The 24,242-nt window shown below is 38.4% G+C and overlaps 1 protein-coding gene across 2 annotated transcripts in view; it reads left to right on the top strand.

Annotated features, from left to right (window-relative positions):
- LOC100544091 (VPS10 domain-containing receptor SorCS1) overlaps positions 1-24,242 on the top strand; it is a 255,333-nt gene that overhangs the window by 61,256 nt on the left and 169,835 nt on the right. For both annotated transcript variants that reach the window (XM_031554506.1, XM_031554505.1), the window contains exon 2: positions 8,853-8,920. In XM_031554506.1, the coding sequence (XP_031410366.1) occupies positions 8,853-8,920 (68 nt within the window). The remainder of the gene's footprint in view (positions 1-8,852; positions 8,921-24,242) is intronic.

The following is a 24,242-nucleotide window of genomic DNA, read 5'->3' as shown; positions in this document are numbered from 1 at the left end:
GGTGTCCACTCTAAAACACTAGCAGCAGCTGCATGTTTAAGCAAGAGCTGTTGATTGACAGCAGATGCAATAGAGTGTAAGAGAAGACATTTCCTTCCAAGTGGCACAGGGCTTCACCCTACTCTGGTCTTAATTCTGAAACAATCCCCCAAAGGCCTATGTAGGTATTCAGTGAAATGAATAAACAGAAGACTGCATCTCCCTCTTGAAACATGAACAGAACTCTCATGCTAATGGCTTTTAAACATCAATGCAATTACAGCCTGTAATTGATTCTCTTCATAGTAACTTTTGTCTCTTTTTTAACTATCCGTCTTTGCATTAAAACATTTCAAAATGGCAAGCAGTTCCTTTCCTTTGTTTTTTGTCCTCCTTCCTCTCTTCTCTGCCTCCCCCTGCAACTGAAAGAAAATCTATTATTGCATTTGCTTTGGAACCTGAGTAATTCCTTTTTAATTTTGTCGCTTTAGTTTATTAATCACATGAGGAGATGCTCAGAAATATTTCTGTGAAACTGAGTCTAATTGAATGAAAGGGAAGTTTGTCAAAACAGATTTAAATGTTGGAGATGGGGGTGAGGAAACTTTAAAACACAGAATGAAATCTGTATCTCTAATTATTCAGCTTGTTAATGGTTAAGATGTTTTTTGGAACGTCGTAGGCATATGTTTGGTCACTTCCAGAGCAAGGAGAAGCAGCAATTCAATGTCTTGAACTCTGTGTTTTTATTTACTACAGAAACATGATTTCTCTTACTCTTTACTAATGTGGTAGTAGTATTCTAATTATTTTTAGACTGTAACAAATTTCTAGTTCATCTAGTTGACAAGCATGAGGACTGGGGCTGTCTTTAAAAAGATCTGGGACACATTCCTCACTTTGCTTCTCTTTGTTGTAACTCGTACTGTCTCCTCTAAAAGCTGTCAGTATGCCAGGGACATCCTGTAAGCTGAGTGAAATAGAGTCTGCTGAGGGAACAGCATGAAGCTGCATCAAGGGATATTCAGTCTGGGTATTAGGAAAAGGTTATTCAGCAGAAGCTGGTGGGCATGGCATTGAGTTGCTGGAGTTCAAGAAGCATTTGGACAGTACTCTCAGACATGGTTTGTATTTGAGGAAGTCTTTTGTGGATCCCTTCCTTACTTGGGGTATTTGATGATCTTGTTCTGTAGATTCAATTGTACAACACAAATAAAAGAAATATCCTTATCCATGGTTGCTAAGTGAATATCTTGCCTACAGGTGGCTCTTAGAGACGTAAAAAATGTGAAGAAGTACAGATTTAGAGAAATTTATTAAGGCTAAAGCTACCTGTGTTAGCAATAAGAACAAAAGACTTGTACTATTTAGCCATATTCCTTCTCCAACACCGGCTGAAACTGTGTGCCTGGGAAGGGTGTAAGACTTGCACAAACATTGTGTTAATATATTAACTTATGTATTAAGCTGACCTCAGTACACATCTGTTCCCTGAACTCCTGTCTTGCTTGGAACTGAGATATCTGGAGCATACAAAGGAAGGCGTTTCCAAACTTATTTATACATAACTTCTGAACCTGCTTTCCTACATCTTGTGCATTAAATAAGAGGAAAATCAGTTCAGGACATTCATGACTTTATAGATGTCTTTCATATCTCCTTCACTGTTTTGTCCTCAGATTCAGTTTGAGGCATTTTTAATGTTGTTTTTTTTAAAGTCATTCCACATATTTGATCATCTATACTGATACTGCTTTATCTTATCCTTTTATTATTAGACACACTGGCTGCGATAGTTTTTGAATTAGGAAGAGTGTAATTTGCTCATTGCAGAGGGTTAATAGGGGGGGACACATTATCCTCAGCAAGGCTAATTTTAATTCTTTCTCTATACAATTCTGCTATCATCTCCTGTCACAGGTGAGATTGTGGGCAACATTTTTATGTCCATTGAGGTATGCAGAAAAAGTGGATTTCTACTTTACAAATTCTTTATAATAAAGATTGCTGTGAAGCCAGGAGTCAGCAGTCCAGGTGTGGAAATGCATGGTTTTCCTTCTCTGCCCTTATGCTTTCCCTGCCTTTCTTTGCCTGATCATCTGCAACTCATGTGGAAAGCAAATCACTGTTCACGTTTTCATAGTTCTTGGCACTGGCCTAGTTGTTAGAGACCTTGATACTTGCTGACTAGTATAAAATTGCTAAATAACAATAATATGAAGGACAAGATTTGTACCAGTAATTTACCCTAGATAATGAGTTCTCTAGAGTTTCTTTTTTTATTCATGAGCAGCCTGTAAAATTCTTAGTCATGAATTATTTAGACTTGCTTGTGAATTTCTTTGAAAACACTTCCTTACATAGATTCTGCACTGAAGAACTCATTGAGAATATTACTGTGTTTTGGTGCCTTCCTGTCTGTCTTATCTATTGGAACGTTGTACGTTGTAGTGAGAAGGTAGAGAGGAAGAGGGGAAAAGATGGGAACTGTACAATTATTTGGACTAAATGCTGCATCCTCTCATACACTGAAGCCTAGCCAGAGAAACATGGGTTATTAATGCATAGTGCATAAGAAAGCTTCAAGTGTTGTAGCTTCGTGCTTAATTATAGCAGACCAGCAAGCTTGTGGAAACTTAATTTAGTGCTTCTTTGTTATTTCACATTCACATTCCTGCTAAGTAGGTGATGGAAAGGATCTCTAGATTTTAATAAGGAATTCATGGATCACTGCACATTGAGGTGTACTTAAACTGTCTTGCTCATGTCTGTCTGTTTGTTTCTCTTCCCAAACTGTTGTGATTTTGAAATCAGAAATTGCTCCAACGGGATTCAATCTGTCTGGCATGGTTTTAGGTCAGTCTAGAGGTAATACTATAAGAATCAGACTGAGAAGCTATAATGTGAATGTTGTTAAAAATTTGATTGCGTTCTTCTGTTTGAAAAATCTCCATCAGCATGGAGCTGTAGAAGTTGCTTGTTTTCATTTAGTATCCTGTTGTGCTGTGTAAAATGGAAAGCGTTTGGAGAGAGAACCTGGGGATGGTGATGAAAATACAGCTGAAAAAATGTATCTAAGATTAGAGAGGCTCTGTTGGTATAAATTAGATTGAGTTGCAATGTCAGACAGATCATTTTGCACTGTGGGTCTTTAATAATGATGATCAGACTTCAAACACCATGATTGTTTTACTCTGCATCCATCTTTAGCCTAGCTTGAGTGCAGCCACTTTTTTACCATCGTGTTCACATACTGTTCCCAGGAGTAAATTTGCAGTTGTGAATATTGCAAAGCATTATACACCTTGTGTGCTATTAGCATTCTGCGCAGCTGGGGCAGGAGCCAGCTCACTGCGGGCTGGCTTACTTTCTGGACTCACAACAGAAGCAACAGCTGAATTATGTGGCCACAGACAACAGCTATCGATTCCTTTCTGTTATGAACATGATCACCAGTGTGAGTCTTTCAGTGCCATCCTGGCCAGCTACTTCAGCAGGGAGAAAAGTCTACTTAAATGTAATCCTTGTGTTATGGTTGGAACTAGTACTGCAGTTAAGGATGAGCTTTGGCCAATATTCTGTGATAGCCTTACTAGGTTTATTTGTGTAGAAGCTGGAAACAAGGTCTAAATGAATATTTAACCTAATACTAAATGTGGCTCAGTAGCGCAAGGTAGGATGGGGTAAGATTGTGTGGACCAGCTGAACCAAACTAGGTCTGGGAAACATTTAGCTATGCTTACCATGCAAATATCTGTCATGAGTATCTTCACAGAGTGGTATTTTTAGTCCAACTACTGATTTCCATCTTAAACCTGCAGATAGGCCTTCATGTCCTGAGTCTAAAAAGCAATCACAGTTCAGGAATTATTAACAAAGTGGATTTTTTTTGAAAATGCTGTTTTGAATTAAGGCGGGTTCCATTTACATTCCTACAGTATCTTGTTCTTTCTAGAATAGATGTGGGGAAATGGTTTCCTTTGGGAAAGGGCAATCCAAGTTGAAGTATCTCTCCTGTCAGTCAGTCATTTCTCAGGTGAGTGTACTAAAACACCGTGCCTTCTGTCCTGTTATCTCCTGGGGCTTTTTCACTTTCCATAAAGAGTTCAAAAAAGCAAACATTCTTAGGGCTATACCATGGTTAGTATGATCACTGGGGATGCGATAAACCCACGATCAAATCTTTTCTGCTCTTGGCTGTTAGCACAGAAAATGAAGATTTCTCTTTCTATTTCCGTGCCTGTTATGGCAGAAAATCCTACTTCAAATGCTGTTCTTAATGAAGAACAGAATAGTCTTGCATTTCTCTGCAGTTGGAAGAAGGAACCATATTCAAAGTAAAGCTGGCATAAGACTGGATTTTAGCTTCCTTTTATTGTGGCTCTAGTTTTCTTGTTAGGTTGTATTGATTGGTAAGTGATAAGGAAAGGGGGAGAAAAACAATCTCAGCGAAAAGAGAAAGAAAAAAACAAGAACGAAAAGCAACAAAGGAGGAAATAAAGAAAAAAAAAAAAGGGTAGAGACTACTTTTCATTTCATTACTCTTTCTTCACAGCCATATTCTGACATTTAGAACAACATAATTTGCATGTCTCTGTTCATTAGGTTCCTCAGTACTATATAGTGACAGCCACAGAAAAAGGAAAAAAATGAAAATAAAAACGAACAATCTTAAACATGAACTAACCTTTGCAGGCTAAATAACAAATGAAAGCAGCAAAAACAGCAAAGAAATATATTTTCTGAAAGAGTAAACATAACTGAAATCATGGTCTTGAATTAGGTTATTCAAATAACGTTGTGAAGGGGAAAAGAGAATATTGAACCTGAGGCAGGAATAACTAATTTTCTGCCCAGTGACTTGTTTGTTTTGCGTGTATACCTTTGAGATCTATTACTGATGTTTGAATCAGAGCAAATAACACAAGGAGTCTGCTGAAACTAGGGAGAGGTGTAAAGATGAGCAGGAGCTGATACAAATCCACAAAAGTGGGAAAGGTTCCTATAGGCAAGCCTGTCTGTATTCTGGAAACAGGATATTTATGTGATGATGTCTAAGCTATTGCATAACAAACTGGTGTGTGTGTGTATGCTGCAATATGGTGTCAAATACAAATATTAGCTTAGAAATATTAAATATTGGGGGCTGTATCCTAATTTTACTAGGAGATCAAGATATAGCAATATTTGGATTCTAATGGTATAAGCTGCAATGAGCATGTCTTGATGGGTCAAGGAGTACTTCTGATTGCAGGATAATTGTTAGAGCTATATATAAAAAAAATGTATGATGAAATACAGTTTTTCATACATTAGTACAGGAGAACATACAGTACTCTGAGATGATGTGGATTTCACTGAGATTTCTGAATGAAACAAAAAAACAAGGAAGGTGTCAGCTCTCTGGGGGTGGAAAACTTTGATTTTTCTTTTTGTCACTTGTTTTAATTTTTATCAGATTCTTTTGGGGACATCGATTACATTTTAGTTTTCAAATGAGGAAATTAAAATTCTCAATTAAATTTTGTTTCCTGGACATTTGGAGATTTGTGACCTTTCCTCAAAGTTGGGGGAAAAAAGTCAAAATGAGTAACTTCTGACAAGTAAATCTGTTTAATACTAGAGTAATTGTATATTGCTGATTTTATTAATCTATAAAAGTAGGCTTGATTCTAATTCTTGGGATTATGGGGGGGAGAGGGGGGAGTGTGTCTCTTCAGACTTTTGTGATTTTTTTTTTTCCCAAGATCGCCTCAACTAGTGGCAAAGGATGGAGGAAAATACCACAAGATTTCTTATTTTCTCTTCCAAGTTTCTATGCCTTATATCTTCAGGTCTGCCTCTAAAACTACCAGATGTCAAAATATTCAGTGAGGAATATTCTTTGGTCTTTTAATCTGAATTTCCTCTGGCAAGCAAAGGATGAGTGTGCCAAGAAAAGATGAGGCTTGGAAAAAGATATAAGCAACTTTCTGTAACTGTCCAGCTGCTTCATAGATCAAGGGAGTCTGAAAGCTGAAGGTAGATGCAATTCCCACGTCATATGGAAGGTCTCTACTTTGTTGGCACTGAAACTTTTCACTGACTTCACTGCTATCTTTCATCAGGAGAGCAGTTATTTAGAAAAGGTCTTGCGTGCTTTCATGCTCACATCCCTTTTCTCTTCCTTTACTCTTTTCCCTCTTAATTTTTTATTTATTTGTTAAGTAGGGAGTTCAGAGACTCATTCGGAGGACTGAGGGATGGCAGTGATGTGGTCTGGATCTGGGAGTGCAGTTCCCTGGTTGATGCCAATTAGCATTCCTGGGAGGGAGGAGATTGAAATTTTAGCACTTACAAAGCCCTAATTGGCTTTGCGAAACGTATGTGACTGCTGCTGCTCTGCTATATGCAGTTGGCACTGTGCACATTGGCCTTCTCTTCAAAGAGGTACCCTGCAGGCTGGCATCTCCTGGCTGGATGATACTGGTGTTGATATGTTTTGTGGGACTGAGGAGACATCTAGGTCAGGTTGCTGAGAGCTAACAGGGATGACGGAACAGAAGGGAATCATGGTGTTCTGTATGCACTGCCGCTGTCATTAACAGCTCTCCTCAGGATCTCTGGGTAGGGCAGGAGTCACCATGAGGCTGTTTGAAGGGGATGTGTATTTGTGTCAGTTCCCACTTTGTTGTGGGGCTGTTGTCATGGGGGTCATGGCGGGCTTGGTGTCAGTGGGCAGCACACCTGCAGGGGCCTTAGGATCTGGAGGCAGCTTGCTACTGTGTGGCAGGGCTAGTAGGGAGCTATGTGAGGGATGCAATGCTTGGAGATGGAGCTAGAGTCACACAAGGACTCAGAGCTGAGTTGGGCCTGGAGCTGCAAGGAGTCAGGGGCTGTGGTCTCAGCTCAGATATCTGCAGGGCCAGCCCTTGTGCACCTCGGGTACCAGGCACCTCCATGGGTCACTCCTCCATGGCCTCCATTTCTCTGTGGTGCTATTTGTTTCTATGGTGTCACTAAGATGTCTTCTGCTTGCTGGGGTTTGTATGTTAGTAGCCTGAGTTTCTAGGCAGTCATTTGTGGATAACAGGATGAGGATCTCATTTTAGACATAAAGCAATAAGTAGGTGTGATGGAAGATAAAAGGTAAGAGATTAAAATGGGAGTGAGCAGGTGAAAAGGGAGGGTGCTTTTCTTCTGGAGCTTGTCTTGGTAAACTGTTATTTTTTTTCAAGTACTTCTCCTGTCTCCCTTATCATCTGCATGTGACTCATGTTTGTCCAGATTACACAGAATTGTAGGGGTTGAAGGGACCTCTGAAGGTCATCTAGTTCCCCCACTCTAATGCAGGTTCCCTACAGTAGGTTATGTGGGAAAGCATCCAGACAGGTTTTGAATATCTCCAGAGGAGGAGACTCCACAAGCCTCTGAACAGCCTGTTCCAGTGCTCTGTCACCGTCAAAGTAAAGAAGTTTTTCCTTGTTTTATCTATCTTTGAGGGATTTAACTGATGTAGAAATAAAGAAATGTGCTGTCAGATGTATATAACCTGTTTCCTATACCTTTCCTTTGCAGCAATTATTTGTTTGCTTACATTCTCTGTATTCTTCTTTCATGCTGAACACGTTGGCTAAGAGCCAGTTCCTCATGTGTCTGGTTCAAGGCTATCAATGTGTAAGAGGCAGGACAGCTTTTACCATGATGAGTTCTGTTCCTTTCCTCTGCTGTGCTGGTGCTAGCTTTCACAGAGATTATAGGGACTGAATTTCCTCCAATCCTTTGTTTCTCTGCCAAATTAGTTGAAACTGGCTGATGAAAGTGAAAGTTGTTAAGGGAGTAGAGGGATGTGCATCTGTAAGCCTCGTTTCTTAGGAACCCAGGCTGAAAATAATAACATAGAGGTATATAGATCAGGGTTTTTGTCAGATAAGAAGCATTGTGCCTCTTCAATTTACTGCAGTTTTAATGGGAAATGGAGGAGAAGATATACAGTGACCTGGCAGGGAGAAATGCAAAATAAATTAATAGCACTGCTAACGGTCTGGTAGTTTGTCCCAAATGTAGGTCTTGTTAAAAGAGCCCATCATATTGAAAGTCAGTAATTATTTTTTTAGAACATTAAAAAAAAGTGCAGACTGAAATGTGTTGCTGGAAATTCTTTTTGTTAAAATTGCCTTCCTCCCCTGGCAAGATAATTTTATTCTAGAAGTGTCTGTTTTGGCAGGAGGGAAAAACTGTTTATGAAAAGAGCTAATAAAATTCCTAAACCTGGAAGCATTTCCATTCTGTCTGTTTCTAAAACTTTTCACCAAAGTCATAGAAATGTTGCTTATTAGAGACACTTGAAAGTCTCTAGTTCAATGTCATCCTCAAAGCACAGTTATCACCAGCTGTGGATAATGTCAGCCATGATTTTGTCCAATTAGATTTTGTTAGCCTCCAAGCATGGAGGCTCTGCAGATATTCTGGGTGGCCTATATCAGTGGTGATCTTGATGCTCATGGAGATTCTTTCCTGATATCTAGTCTAAATCTCCCTAGCCACAGTGGATGATTGTTTGCCTGTTCTTTTTTAGTTACCTGCCAAGTCAAAAATAGTTTGAAGACGGACCAATGGGTTGTATCCATGCACAGTTGTGAAAAGAATGAATAATTTCAGTGCTTATCAAACAGAGTAGAAAGCAGCACACCACAGAAAGCAGAAATCACCTTGTATTCTGTAACAGTTTGTCTGTGAATACTTCCTGTGTCAGTTTAGGCAAATACTTCTAACTTCAGTTATAGTTATTTTAAGCACCCATTAAAGGAATTTTAAGTTCTCTCTGGGGTCATTTCACTTCTGTAAGTTTATAATTGTTTGAGACTAACCATGATTTCTTCTTTTGCCTTCAGGTGATTCTAATTCTGACAAAGCTATATGACTACAACCTGGGAAGCATCACAGAGAGCTCTCTTTGGAGGTATGGAGATAAATTGAGTTAATAATTACTATCTTTTAAATAGGAGCAGCCTGATACAATTCTTTTATTTAATTGGATTTTTTTTAAATTTGCTGGAAGGTTTGTAGCTAACCTCTCTCTCTTTTATTTGTACTTGAAGATGAAGAAGCTGAAGTTTTGATTGTTTTGTTTTTCGAATAGATAACATATTTCACGAACCTGCTGTCATTTGATTTCCCCTTTTGTCTTATTCGGAATAAAATTAATCAATTGGTTTATTTTTAGAAGAACTCAATCTCATGTCCTTCTTTATTATGAAGAATCTTATGGCTGTCTACTGCCCAAACAATACTTCTGCTAAGACTGGGAAACTATCTGTGATTAAAGTGGGCTCAAATGAGTATCCCAGGTCTGTTTGTTCAGAACTTGTAGCATTAGTATCAGATGATGGATTTCAATTTGTGTGATTCTGTCTGTTGTAGTGATTTGTAAGGGATGCCTTGATACTTTAATGACTTTAAGAGCATATCCTGCACTCTGAACCAAAGGCAAGGATTTTCCTGTGGTCTATTTCTCTACGGTGTTTTTTTTTTGGATCCAGTGAGGGCAGATGGTAATTTTTTATCTATCTGAAAAATGGATCTAAGAGGTGTTTACTTCATGGTTCTTGTGGAAGCATTCAGAGCCATAATAGATAAAGGGAAATTTATCTTGTGGTTTGATTTACAAAGCATTGTTGGGCAGTCTGGAGAGCTTTTATGAAGGCCACTGATGGAGGTGAACAGACTACTGTCTCTCTCAGCTGATGAAATACCAAAACTTGTAGGATTTTCTTTCTAGCAGTAGAAAGAAAAAAAAATACGGAATGATTAGCATTTTGTGGCGCTGATTAAATTATTTCTTGTTGTGCTATGGAGATAATTAGATCTGCCTATTTCATATAAATTGCTGGTAGGGCTTGAGATCAAAAAGGATCATATTGTCTCTGCTGCCCTTTGCCTTGTCTGATATGCACATTGAGGTGTCCAAATGATTTCAAAAAGTAATACTTATAAATGTAATATCTGTTACTTATTCCCTCTAACTACCCTCAGTCATTTCTCCCTGAAAAATCTCCATCTGCTTTATTAATCATTGAGGAAGGCATGGTGTTTACTCTGTGGAGAGACATCCTTCTTTGTTGCTGACAGTTCTAAAGAATTATTTTGCTCTTGTGATGCAATGCAGGATTGTGCTGAGGTTCTTGTTTGGCTGAAAACAGAACAGCCACATCAGAGTGGAGAAAGTAACCCTAGATGTGATGTGTGAACTTGGGCACTTGCCAATGAGCTTATGCTGTTTCCTGTTTCATAACTAATTTCTGTGAAGCTTGAATTTTACCATGTTTGAAAGGGGGAGATGTGCAGATGTCACTGAAGGATATATCAGCATCCTGGAGTTTGGCTGCGTAGCAAACCTACAGCTAGTGAGTGTAGAGCACTTTACTGGACTTCGGACTTCCTTAATATCAGAAAATGACATAAGAAAAGCTATATTTTCTCCAACCTAGTATCCTGTTGCCAAAAAGCAATCTAAGAGAGAGAATATACAAACAGGATTTTCTTATCTGACAGTTCCTTGCATTCTCCCAGCCTTCATTCATAGTGTTGAAATCTCAGGTCCTTCCTCATCCTTTGGTTTAAGATCTATCTGAATATTTTATTATTATTATTATTATATCAGTGTATTTTTATTTGGTATGTAAATTTTGTTTCATTTTTCAATAGTTTCAAGAAATAATATTTACCACTGTGCAACTTCACTAGTATGAACTAACTTCCTTAGTATCTTCAGCAGTGTTGTTAAAACTTCTAGCACTTGTGACATCTTGGAGCAAAGAATACTGTGGGTTTGAGGAACTGCTTGGCTTGTTTTGAACTCATCAGCTCTAGTTTTACTTGGCATCTGTCGCTTGCCAGAACTTGTTTACAGCTGCGTGGCCAATCATCCAGAGTCTCTGGAGAAAGACTTTTCTCTAGAAGATGTCAGAGGAGAACCAGAATGGCTAAAAGGCACCCGTGTTTCTCTGTAGTGCTTCATTATTATTCTCAATTGACTCTGTGGTTCTTGTGGCTGCTCTGACTGTCACTCACCAGCATGCTTCATTCTCTTAACTGAGTCCTGATGCCTTATGTCAGCTGTAGGTGATCGTGCTGTGCTCTGTCCTGAGACTGGCTCTACAGTTAGATCCCTGCTCACCATGCAGATATGTATTTGGATCATTAATATATAACCTTCTCAAGATCCCCTGACAGCTTCTTTGTTCTTAGTGTGATGGAAAGAAATGACTGAATGGGCATGTCTTATTATTTAATTCACCCGACAGAGAGGTTATTAGCTATTGCACCTCCTGGCTGCGTAAGTGATGTGTTAATTTACATCTCCTTGCTTCAAAAGGGTAGAAAAATTGAATTGAGTGAAAGGCAGAAACGTATCTTATACTTCAATTTATTTCTTCCCTCTAGCTTTGATGCTAAGGAATAGAGGAAATCATGATCTCATGTCTGGTTTGATTTCTGATGTCAAGAGTTCTGTTTCTGAGGAAAAAGACAGATCTTCTGCATGTTCTCACCACTGAAGAGGAATCTCTGCCTTGAGTACATGACAAAGAAATACCACTCTCGCCTCCTGTGGAGAGTGTGTTCTCCAAAGGCTGATGAATAATGAGGGGCTGTTTAGAAGCATGTCACAGACGCAAGTCATTTGTGCTATAGCTGATTATAAGTGCATCTGTCATTGTTGAGTGATTTAAGCGGTTTTATGACTGATGAGACTGTAACCATCTATAACATAACCATGCCATCGCCTACAAGGTATGAATGTGTTCTTTGTAAACGTACTACTACCTGCTAGAATGGCATTTCTTTATAATTTTTCAGCCAGTTTAACTGCAGCTGGCTGCAGTGCTAATGGAAGGAAATTGTCCTTCCGAAACGACCCATGAATTAAGAGACCACTTGTGACAGACATGAAGGCATGAAATATAGCAGAGGAAAGAAACAGTATCCATACTATCTTCTTGAGTACTGAAGCTCAGAAGCTCACCAGGCTTTGGGTGGCAAGTGAGCTGTTATTTCTGTATATGGTAAATGAAGCTTTGTATATGGCTGTGCCTGACTTTAATTATGCTGTTATCTTGACATACTTTTTCCAGCATTTTAGATGAAAGACTTTTATTTACATTTGCTACTCTTTTTATAGAAGAGGAGGAAAACAGAAAGGAGAAAAGATTATCTGTCACTGAGCAATTAACCGACTGTACTGGGTTTATTTCTCTTTCTGTCCTAGGTATCTCTCAGATTGAGCTGTGAGAGTTAAGAGATGAGTTTTTTTTTTTTTTACCACTAGAGTAAGATAAGCATACATTTCCAATAAATAAAAATACCAGAACAGTGACTACGGTGTCCATGAGCTGCATACAGTGGAGAACAAAAATCGTTTTTTTTTGTATAAGCATGATATTCTGGAGAGATATGTAGGACTCTTTCCATTAGGATCTTTAGTGGTTGACAAGCAGTATGTGGTGCTATTTGCCTCTTTCCTTTCATGTCATAGTTTGATATTTCTTTAGAAAGTAGCAGCAATTTAAACTTTTCACCCAGAAAGTAGAAAGATGTAAGGTTTGCTTGGCTTGCAAACAGTTATGCTCTAAACATGTATCTGTTGCTCTGCTTGTTCTGGCTGCTATTGACAGTACTTCTACACTCCAACACCGTCCTTGAGCTTACCACTTCCAGCTTGTACTCTACTGCTCCTGGTTCCTGCAATACGGAAGCTTTTACATGTACGCCATAAGGAAATCAAGGATTCTAGAAAAGATTCATGCCTCATAGATCTGGCTTTAGCTTCCCATATAGAAAGCAAGGGATACGTAAAGCACATCATCCTGCAACTCTATCCATTCAAGGACTTCAAGAAGATGAATTTGATATGTAAGTCAGCAAAGAAACAGATACCTTAGAGCATTGTCACTTGTAGATATAGGAATAACCTTTATTTCTTTCATGGATCTGCTTGATGAAATAAAGAATTCACTGAGCTGAATGCAAAGACACTATCTTTCACTCAGGAATTGTAAGCAATGTGTATGTAGAGAATTAAGGCTATATCCAAATTGTGTTCCTGCTCTCTACTGCTATCAGCTATTGCTGAAGACAAGGTGATGGGTAAAAGCAGACAAAAAGTTTAAGTACTATCAGTGTTAGCTCTGTATGATGAGCAGTCTTGTAGTCATCATCATGCAGGAAAGTGTTTTGATGAAAACACTTATTAATGGTGATAGTTTTGCATTAGTATGTAATTTTCTTTCTCTGGGCTAGAGAGTTCTTAGAGTGGGATACTTGAAAGGTTAGCAGTACTTTGTCCCTTTGAAGGTAATCTGGAGGAGAAGTCTGTTACTCTGTTGTCCTCCTGCACTTTGTATGATGATTTCTTACTTCTGTTTTACAAATGGGCTCTTCTCCGTGCATGTTTATTTTCTACCTACTGAGCCACATTAATAAGGTCATAACCTGCAATTTAGTGACACAGCATGCTCTGAAATGGCAGATTAAGGTCTTTTAGGTGGAGGAGAAGCAAATCTGTATGTGTAGAACTGGCAAAATGGGGAAAGAAGTCATTAAGTACATTTTAACAGACAGTACTGTGGGAAAGAGGAATATGAAAAGGACTGTTTGAAATGCTTTTATCCATAAATATGATGTCCTAGTTGCTCAGTGTTGATAAATGCTACTACCTTATCTTTCATGAGCATTTAGTGAAATTTTAACTGTGGAACAATGACACTTCTTTGTCCTTTTTTGTTGTTTGTTTTCATTTTTGCTCCTGCAAACGTATGAACCACTGGCTGTTCTGTGTGTATATATGCTGGAGGGCATCTGTGAAGGAAGGGAAAAATATATCTACACTCTCAGCTATTCACATAGGAAGCAGTATCTTTTTACGGTTTGATCACAGCGGGAGATCTGGCTGTGCTGGATGCAAGCTTAGAAGGTGGATTTCATACTCTGAATGTGGAGCTGCGTGCAGCCTTGTGGGATGGGATACTATTCAGCCAGCAGGACCCCAGGGACTTGGCAGTTTCCACAGCTATCATTTTTTTTATCACAACTGTTTATTTTACCCTGGTGACTTACACTAATAAAGCCTCCTAGCACATTCAACTCTTGTAGTTAGCAGGCAAAACATCCCAGAAAACTTTGGCAACTATCAAAACAAATTTCAATGAAACTGGAGAAAGTAAAAAGGCATTAAAAAACAAAACAAAACAAAAAATGCTTAAGAAACAACTCACAGCAAATGCTTTAATCGGTTCTAAGTCGGCAGCATCCTGTTGAAATCATCCATATTCTTACCTTCCTGGAAGGAGAGGGCCAGGATATCTCTTGCACTTTGTGGCTTAAATTCTGTATTTATTTTATCAATGGCAAATAAGTTATGCCTTGACACAGCATGAAGAGTCATGCCCTGGTATTTTGAAGGATTGTATTCAGTGGAGGATTTAGAGATGTGCTCCTCATTGCCTGGTCTGCATGTATAAAACATTCCATGTTAATGACAATGCAAATTTATTAAGCATATTAAAAATGTGTTCTCTGTTGCAGCCAGTCATGAAATGTAGAAGTGCTGTCAAGTAAATCAGAAGGAATACCAATCCATTTTCTGTGTGAAAAAAACATGTAAATCAAGATAATGAATATTAATTCTGACATATATTATCAATATACTGTAAATAACAGATGCATAAAGTTCATGCTATTTTATAGACATAATGTTCAAATGCAGTTTGTCATTCCTCTGTAGACTAGAAGATTAACTTGCACACCTGTTTTCCCAGACTGTACTTGTTCCTGAAAATGATACAAGTTAAAAAAAAAAAAAATTAATAAATTGATCTATGAGGTGCATGCATTTGTTGTGGCTATGTAATAAATGCAAACAAGCTAGACTGGAGCTGATAAGGCAGAACAAAGAAATGGTGCTGTAGTTACTGGTTTAGAAGCAGGAAGCAAAACACCCCTTGTGTTCTAATTTTTTTTTTTTACTTCCCACTGCACACACACTTCTTTTTGAGAAGCTGTGTAAAATTGTAGTTGCCTTTTCAGAGGGCTACGTGCTTCACTTATTGGGAAAATAATATATTTGGGTTTAGCTTGCTTACAGTTACATTTAATGCTTTCTATACTAGCTTGAGCTCTGGGTCTTCAGATCCAGGTGCCAAATACTTGTGAACCTGTGCCTTGGGAGTTACACAGACAAACACTGAAAGCTGCTTATTACTACAGTAGGAGCCAGATGTCTGTAGGTCTCTCTTGGAGGTTGTAGTAAAACATCTGGACAAAATGTCCTGTAAAAATTCATATTTAAATAGGCACCTAGTTCTGAATGCATTGCATTAACAGACACTCTTTACATGAAAATAGGATGACTTCCTTGGAAGTGGCCTTTTCTTTTGATTTCTCTAATCTACTATATATATGTGTTCATATCTGTAGGGTTCCTGTTTATTCCCTTCTGTTCTTCCTTAAAACATGAGGTTTTAGAACCAAGTGACTGTTCGTGATCACATCTGGTTGTTTTCTTTTGTGGTGAGAGAAAGGCCACCTTTCTGATTTTTTCACATGGTGAAAAGAATATTGGAAGTCTTCAACAGATTTGCCTATCTTGGCTAGAAAGGCAAACCAGGAGGGAATGGGAAGGGAGTTGGAATGAGGTGGATTCTTCCATGAACAGCCTATTTTCACTACCAAAGGCAAGGCTCATTAGCAAGACAAACCTCTGAAGTATTCGCATCCAGCACTGTACGGAGTTTCGAGAGACTCTTTGAGATTTATGTAGATCAATGTCTTTGGACCAAAGTATGACATCTTTGGTTTGGATTCTCCTCTAAGAGAAGGTAATACTTGCAGAAGGGTAGAAAGAAGTGAGATTCAATACCATTCCTGATAGACGATCTGTTTCCTTTCCAGGGAAGGGACATCAACACAGAAATGAATTTATTACTGTGGTCTGTGGAGCATTGCAGGGAAGAGCTGCTAAATGAGAGAAACAGTAAAGGCAGCAGCAAAGCAAAATCTCTGAGAATCACGGTTGTATCATTTCTTCTTTATGAAGAAATGAAACATCTTTATTTTCCTAATAGTTTTTATATCTTCAGCTGCTCTGAGCTTGTAGTTTCTGAGATATGAGGGAGGCAAAATCAAAGCATTTTTCCTTCTCTCTCCATGGTAGCAACACCCCTTTTTTTACTACAGAGTAGGTAACAATGTGAAGCATTTGTAGAGTTCTTCCTCCGAATGAATTTTCATTGCTACAGTTTTCAGAGGTGCTCTGCTATCTTTCCTAGACTGCCTCTGGCACTTCCCGACAAATGACAGCTATTATCAGTGTTAAACTCTTGATATGAATCCTACTATCTTCAGGATAATTTTTTTCTTGCCCTACTACAGAAATCAGCTTATGTCCCGAAGCATGAATTTTGATGACTTGCTACATTAACATGAGTAACTGTTTTAAAATATGTATTATAGGCTATTAAATTATCGGCCCTTTCCGGTAAGCACAACTGTGGTCTGTAAGACTGACCTCTTTTTGCTGTGAGCAGTGTGTGCTGACTACAGGCATTGTGGAAATATCATTTTTCTGCTTCCCTGCCAATGCTCAAGTGACGATTTGCTCTCTTGTTATGAGGCAGCATAAAATTTAAAGGCTAGTCACGATGGAGGTGGTAAGAAAGAAACTTAAAGACCTCAGTAAATTTCCCTTCTAAGTATTCCCTTTTCAAAGGTAAATGGTCTTATTCTTTGTAATCTCTCATTGTATGTTAACAGCTTTCACAATGCTGACTCTTTTGTAAGAAAAGCTCATTACAGTCCCAGTGCTTTATCTCTGTTAAAGGAGCCAAAGGAGAAAGAAGCCAATACATTTTTTTTCTATTTTTCTTAAAACTACACCACCTACTTAGTACATGTGTACTGTACATTCAAGATGTGGATGTTACTCAAAGCAAGTGTGATGTCACAAGTGTCTTAATAGTTTTTGATTTATTTCCCAAAGTGCTTTATTAAGATGATTCATAACAGCAATTTGAAAGCCAAAAGCAGTCTTAACAGAGAATTGGATGAGTTATTTTTGATTTCCTGGCTTTTCTTCCCCAATACAGTAATTTGTTTAAGGCAGGAGGGTCCTGGATTCAGGACGTGAATTTTACCTCTCAATGTTTCTATGTGAGATAATCAGACCAGTTTGTGATCGGAGTGAGTAGAAGTACGACTGAACTTACTGTGATACAAGAGAGCTGCATAGTTCAGAGAACAGGATACTGCCTGAGTTTGTGGTAATCGGAAGATAAATATTTGGCATAATCAAGAATCAGCAAATTCAGAAGTCATCTGTGAGGAGTTCTCTCCTTGCAAGGCGTTTTTAATAGCATTCTGCAAGGTACAGTGTTAGAGGATATTTGTATCCTGTAGTGTGGTAATAAATCTACTAGCGTAATTTCCAAATTTTGTGACAAGCAGTGTAGTGAATTGCTGTGACTTGAGATTGTCACAGTGATCAAATGGATTGCTTAGTGAGCCGGGCTGACTTTAAGAAATGTATTTTAGTCCAACAAAGCATAATAGTAGGATAAGGGCTGAAGGCTTTACTTAACCATACTGTATACAGTACAATGAAGAGCTGTGATCAGGGAATGTGTAGGAGTTGGAATAGGCAGGGAACCAAGCATCATGTCCTGTTGTGAAGAGGCTAAAATAAACTGTTTTGATTGCTGAATATATAAACTAAGGAGACGGGAGTTGAATTTATAATGAAATTAAAACTAGATAATGTTTATTCTATGATTCTGATTTGGATTGATAGACTTTGTGACAATATATAATTTTCAACTCCTCTCTGCGTGCATTATGAAATTTCTGGACAGAATTGAAAGAGAAATTGAAGGTTCAACAATGCATCATGCTGTCGATGATGTTTCTGTGCTGCAGAAACAACGTAAACATGGCTACTAAAGATGCCATCTGTGACCCAGGAAGTCACAGAATACCAACTGTTGGAGGCTCTGATAGTGTTTAAGGGAAATATGGATTCTTGTTTTTTGAAGTCTTGTGCAGATGTCTGTTCTTAGTAGACGTCTGTTCTGGCATCATCAGAGACAATGTACTGAGCTAAACTCACTTCTGTGCTGACACAAGATGTCCACCTTGATATTTTTATGGTAGCACAGGACTCTGTGTAGGTGAATGAATTTTTACATTGCAAGTGATGCTACTGTAATGTAGTTGCATCTCATACCTAAATTTGTTCATTTCCATTATCCTAAAATAATTTTACATTATTATTTTACATTTTCTATTCCAAATGATTCAATGCAGCACAAGGCTTGCATGGTGAAGTGTTGATTTGAATTAAAGAATAGATGCAAAATATTATAACAGATCTGAAGCTGGTAATCTTAAAATGTGTTAATACAATCTAGTCTCAGAATATCTGAGGAGGTCATAACATTAAATGTCTCTCCTTAAGGTCACGTGTATAACAAATACTTGAAATCACAGGTGAACAGTTCGGTGTGTATTTATATGAATAGTACTTTTGTAGGTGAAATAAAAGGAAATGTGTGATGAATGATGAAATAAGGTGAGCAAAACATGAAAAGTGTTGACGCTGGGGTAGAAATCTCTTTTTTTTATAGTGAAGACAGTAAAGTTTAGAAAAAGTGCATGGGAAATCAGCTCTTCAGCTAGTTGAAGCTGGTATTACTTCACTGACTTGAGTCAAGCACCACACTCCACTGGTGTTTGATCTGCTCTGTAAGCGACTTCTGTCTGTAGGAATTAAAGTAGCATCAGCCTTATTGTTAGGCTTTTCTTACTATTGGTATTGATAGCTATTACTGCTTAGCTATATAATGTCATCAGAATGCAGAGTAAACAGAAAAGGTGGTTGAAAATACAGTAAGTGCAGCTATAAAGACTATTTAATCTTTGTCCCATAAGAAAATAATGGTCATTCTTGTAATAAGTGTAATTTCATTGTCCATCCCCTCTATTAACACCATTAAAAAGCCATTGGGTTTGTCAGTTTGCTTCTCTTACATTCAAATGCTCTTTATTGTTTCAGAAGCTGCTGACTCAATTCCTTTAGGAAATAGATGGAGTGAAATTCTCAGAGTAAACAAAGGTTGTTGATTAGCAGAATTGCTGTTTAAATTTCTTATAAAAAAAAAAAACACAACAAAACAAAGCAAAAAACTTGTATAGAGATATAACAGTTTTATATGTATGGATTGCTGTAAGTCCTCAAATGTTGGGTTAGGGCTTCTGGTTCCTTGCTGAGAGTGTTTCTTCACTAGAGATGATGCACCAACTGTATTGAGCTTTATCTGCTTCTCTACAAAGAAAGCTGAACTTCAATGAGGAATGGACATCTCCTGATAAAGTTATTGTGGTGTGTTCCTGATCCTGTGACTTCTGACCTAGTCTTCAGCTTGTTACTGCTGCCTCTGAAACAAACTATTTGAAAGTGAGCTTTTTGGAGGGGAGGAGAGTTCAACATACCAGAACTGTTTTGTGTGTACACATGCAGATTGCAATTAAAATTTCTTTAATTTCAATGAGGGCTGCTCTGAAAGAAGTGCCTCATGTCATGATATTGGCCCATGATGTCTGAGGTGGATGTTGGTGGTATGGCAGTAGAGATTGAACCTTTCCACCAAAATTCCGTTACATTTTGTTGCCATGTTGTGAAAGAGAGATGGTAACAGAGGGGCCATCTGACAGAGTGGTGTTTGATATGGGCATGTACGTGGAGCAAAGGTGTGTCACTGAATTTCTCCATGTGGAAAAAAGATGACATCCATTGACATTCATTGGTGTTTGTTGAACATTAACGGAGACCAAACAGTGGATGTGAGTGCAGTGAGGCATTGGGTGGTGTATTTCTTAAAACAACAAAGATCAAGTTGAGGTCCTTAATAGCCTTTTTTTGAGTACATTTATGGAGGGGTTGCTCTTCCTCCTTTGAACTTATCCAGCATTTGAACCAATACAAACTTCTAACATTTGAAACTGTGGACAGCTGAAAAGCAACAAGGGTTTTTGTCCTGCAACTGTGGTGAGGGCTGAATTATTGCTTGAGAAGTGAGAAAATTTGTGCCTTTTAGCTATCCAGTTCATTTTCCATACACCTCTTTATGTATGTCAAGTCCTGCTGTGTGTTGAAAGCAAATTCCCTCAGCTGTATTTTATCTTCTGAAATTTATTTGCCACTTGCCATATTAGATAGAGTGCCCTATGGAAGTAAAAGGAAAAAAAAATAAGTAAATGACTGTAAATTTACACTTGTTTGTAGCCTTTAGGGCCAGGAGCTCCATATGGAGGTGGAAAACAGAATGTCTTTGAGTTTTACTGATTGCTCTTAAGCATTGCATTATCATTTAAGGAATGGAGTAATTAAAAAGGAAGGCTTTGGAAATCTCCAGTGATTAATAAGGAAGAATTTTTGTTCTTTGGTGAACTTGTACTGTATAGATTTTGTAACATGCCACTTACTGGAAAATGTCATGGTATGGGCTAAGGTAGTGGTCCTGTGTGTCTTGATCTCTGTAGGATTTTCAGGTTGGCCATGTTATTCCTACTACCCCCAGAAATATTTCTCTTCAGAGTGGTAGCAATAACCTTGACTAAAGAGTCATGCTTGGGACGCGTGACTCAGTGCTGCAGGGACTTCTATTTAATTAATGTGCCTGAACTTACAATAAGGACCTTGTTGGTTTAGATTTCTAAATGTATGTAATGATGATTGTCCTGCCTTCTTCTGGTTGAATGTGATGTAGAGAGAATTGAGTCTATCTCCTCCTTTCTGGTTTGATAAATTTGACTTCTTGTAAGAAATAGCCTCCCAAAAATACTGGTAGAAATACTATTCTGAAAGGTAGAAGCCAGAGACAGAGTTCTAGCAAGCTGTGATCTTGCTGTCCTGAGAATATCAGAAAGGCAGCCTTAGCTTCTGCAGGAGATTTGATGTCTGGTGGGATGAGTCAGCTTCCACTGGCTGCAAAATTTCGGTGGTGGAGAAAGAAGGTTGAGAGGAAGGTTAGTCACGTAGTTACTACTAGCAATGTTTACAGGTAATATCACACATGGAATGATACCGGCATTCACTTTCCCTATTTTGCCCATAACTTCTTAAAGCATTGAGCCCTCTGTTAAGGGCTTTGAAGATCTACTCTTGATAGGATTTCTCTTAACTGGGAAACACTAAACAGGACATAGCTCAGTCTGGCACACAGGGAGAATGCACATGAGATGTGGTATAAAACTGGTTGCATAATTCTGTTCATTCTGGGTCCTGTTTTTATTGCAATGTCTTCCAGCTGTATTTAATGAGCTCAAATCCATTCAGAAAGTGGGAGGAGGATACTGATTACATCAGCAATTTCTCAGATGCTTTAAAGTATACGTGTATGTATTTAGCCTACACTTTTGACAGTCATGTACATACCTCAGCATCCCACTGGGCATTGCTGTCTAGTTCTCCTCTCATGTTTATCCCTTCATTTCTTCTTCAAAATGCTTCTCTGGTCTCCCTACTTCTGTCCTTTGAACGTCATTATTTTCAAGGAGCGTAAGTGCTGGTCTGAAAGCTACATACTATATTTATATGAGCCTAGTACTTTGCCAAATGCAGATATGTCATAAATATGACTTCTTGGTCATAGAACTTCTAATATCCTTCGAGGTAATTATATATGACAATTAGAATCTCTTGTGAACTGTCATTAAATTTGTGGAAAGTTTTGATGTAGAATTCAATAAGCTTTGGATCAGGCTCGTTATCAGTTTTTCCTATTTAAAAGGAATTTTTTGCTTTCTTTTGTGCTATCCATAAATGCAAAATAGTTCTTATAAACCAAATCAGCATTTATAAAATGATATGTTCTTTTCTGTTTATTTGGGTACCTATGAGTTACACATCTACAGTAAAAACAGGACTGTTGCATCTGAAAATCTAGCAATTCAAATGCATACAACAGTGAGTCCAGTGCTCGCCAATGGGGAAGGCAGTGCTGCTGGCACTTCAGGCAATGACTCTGCTGCCTCGGATGAGCTTAAACCATTTGCTGTTTTCACCTGATTTTTGTCACCTGATTTAGGTGAAATTTGAAGTGTTATGAGTAGGGGCTGAAGTTAATGACCTGGATTATCGAACCGACTGGGATTCATGGAGCATCAAGCTCACGTGCCTTGGTAGTATGCATCAGCTTATTGTCTAACAGATTGGAGATGCTAAGGCAGAGGTAAACTCTAAGGAAGAATTTGACTCAGGATAAAGGATTTCTTTTTACATTTCAATGTCTGGCAGCTGCTGTACTGTATCAAAGAAATGGATGCACGTGGGAAAATTTGATTGATGGAGAGCAAAAGCAGCTATCCTTGCTGATATGTTATTGGAATCATACCTTCTCTGGGAGACAGAGGAAAAGAAATCCTCAGGTGTCCTACACTGACCAAGCTCACATCCTGCTCCCCCTACAGCAAAGTATCATGGCATCTCTATTGCTTCATGGCTTGCATAGTGGATGCGTGTAGTTGTCTTTTTTTTTTTTGAAGTCACCAGCTGCACCCAGTGTGTGGTTTCTAAAAGCAGAAGAAAAGCTGTAACACTGCAGTACAGCTGCAGTAGAGACTAATGGAAGGTGAATCTTGCCTGTTCTGCTAAAAGACACAAGCTTGCTGTTACTAATGCACTGAACTCAAATCAATTTTTTTCATAAACTTGGAGTTTATTGCTAGTTGTAATGTCCTAACGTAAACAAACTGTGAAGACTTATTCTCAGTAGGAGCAGGGCTGGCAGTACTATTTTTACAGACAGTCCTGTGAAAATACAGTTCTACCATTCAAAGACCTGAACTTGCTGGCCTCTGATTCGGGCAGAATATGTCAGCACTGTCAGCTGATGTAATGCCTAGTGGTACAAGTAATGAAGATGCACTGATAGCATTGCCTTTCTGCCAGAGCCCTAGAGAAGATGAGTAAAAAAATATCTTGATTTGCTATAAAAAGACTGTTCTGGTTGTTGAAACTGTGGAGAGGGCTACTCTAGAAATTAAGAACAGAGATCTTTCCTCAGCCCCTCAGGCAGAGGTGCATGATTTACTGTTTGTGTTCCAGTGCTGTAATTTGCTGCACTCTTGACTGACTTCTTGGGATTCATAATTTATTATGTTTAGTTAACAGTTCTTTCCCTAAAGCAGACACTTTTGTCTACCCTACTAGTGCTGCTGATCAGACTGTCTATCAATTGTCACAAGAATGACTTCTGTTCATCTTCTCTCCCAGCTTTTAAAACTAAACTTTATTCTCAGCTTCTCCTTCATTTCCTTCATCTCTTGTTTGCTCAGCCAAAGATTTATATTCAGCAATTCCCAAAGGTGTGTACTGTCTTAGTCCCTTGATTCATTTTGGAACAATTCCCCAGCTGATACAAATCACTGGGATGAATGTAGGTATGCTGATTAGCTGCTATGACAACTATGCCTAATTAGCTGAACCAGTATCTCCCTTCTTGAATACCCAGAGGGGGCTTCTTATTTGAAAATTTTATTTAGATGAGTTAGGAATTGATCGTTATGCACGAGTTCGGTGCGCAAAGGCTGTTCAGCCTCTGATTTAGATCAATAGCCTCAACTCATGGGGACAAAAGAGACTTCATGTTTGAGAGGTGACAATACAATTGCCAAAGAATTTGATTTCTCCTTCTGTACTGTTTCCCTGTAGAATAAGATTCCTTTTCCTGCTCACCTCGTCATAGCCCTCAAAATGAAGGTCCTTCAGGATAAAACATACAGACAGAACAGAATCAGGCATTGGCTGTCCATTTCTCGTGCAAGAGCCAATCCAATCTTAGCTGCTTCCTATATCTGATTTTTATTGTCTATATCTTACTGATAATTGAACTTTTTCAAGCTGTTCTCTTTCCCTTCCATTTACGGACCAGTAAATCCTTTTTGTTGCGCTGGAAAGGTGCAGTTTCATTTTCATTTTAATGAACTGCTGCTAGGAGAACCTTTTCTTTTTTGAACCCAGTCTTTGTCATCTTGATTGGTCAAATTGCCTGTGAGTCTATTGCTCTCCATAATCGTGTTGTTGCATTGTTAAACACGCTTTCTGTCATATCCACAAGCAGAGCCTGAAGGGCTAAAAGAGAATATTGCCCCACATTAGTAAGAAACACAGTGGCTCAGAAAGCTTTTCTCAGATGGAGGAGGCCCCTAAATTAAGTTTTCTATCATTTGAAAAT

This window comes from Meleagris gallopavo, chromosome 8 (assembly GCF_000146605.3).
Source record: "Meleagris gallopavo isolate NT-WF06-2002-E0010 breed Aviagen turkey brand Nicholas breeding stock chromosome 8, Turkey_5.1, whole genome shotgun sequence".
Classification (NCBI taxonomy): Eukaryota; Metazoa; Chordata; class Aves; order Galliformes; family Phasianidae; genus Meleagris; species Meleagris gallopavo.
Note: the sequence above shows the minus strand (reverse complement) of the source record. Positions and strands in the feature narration are given on the sequence as shown.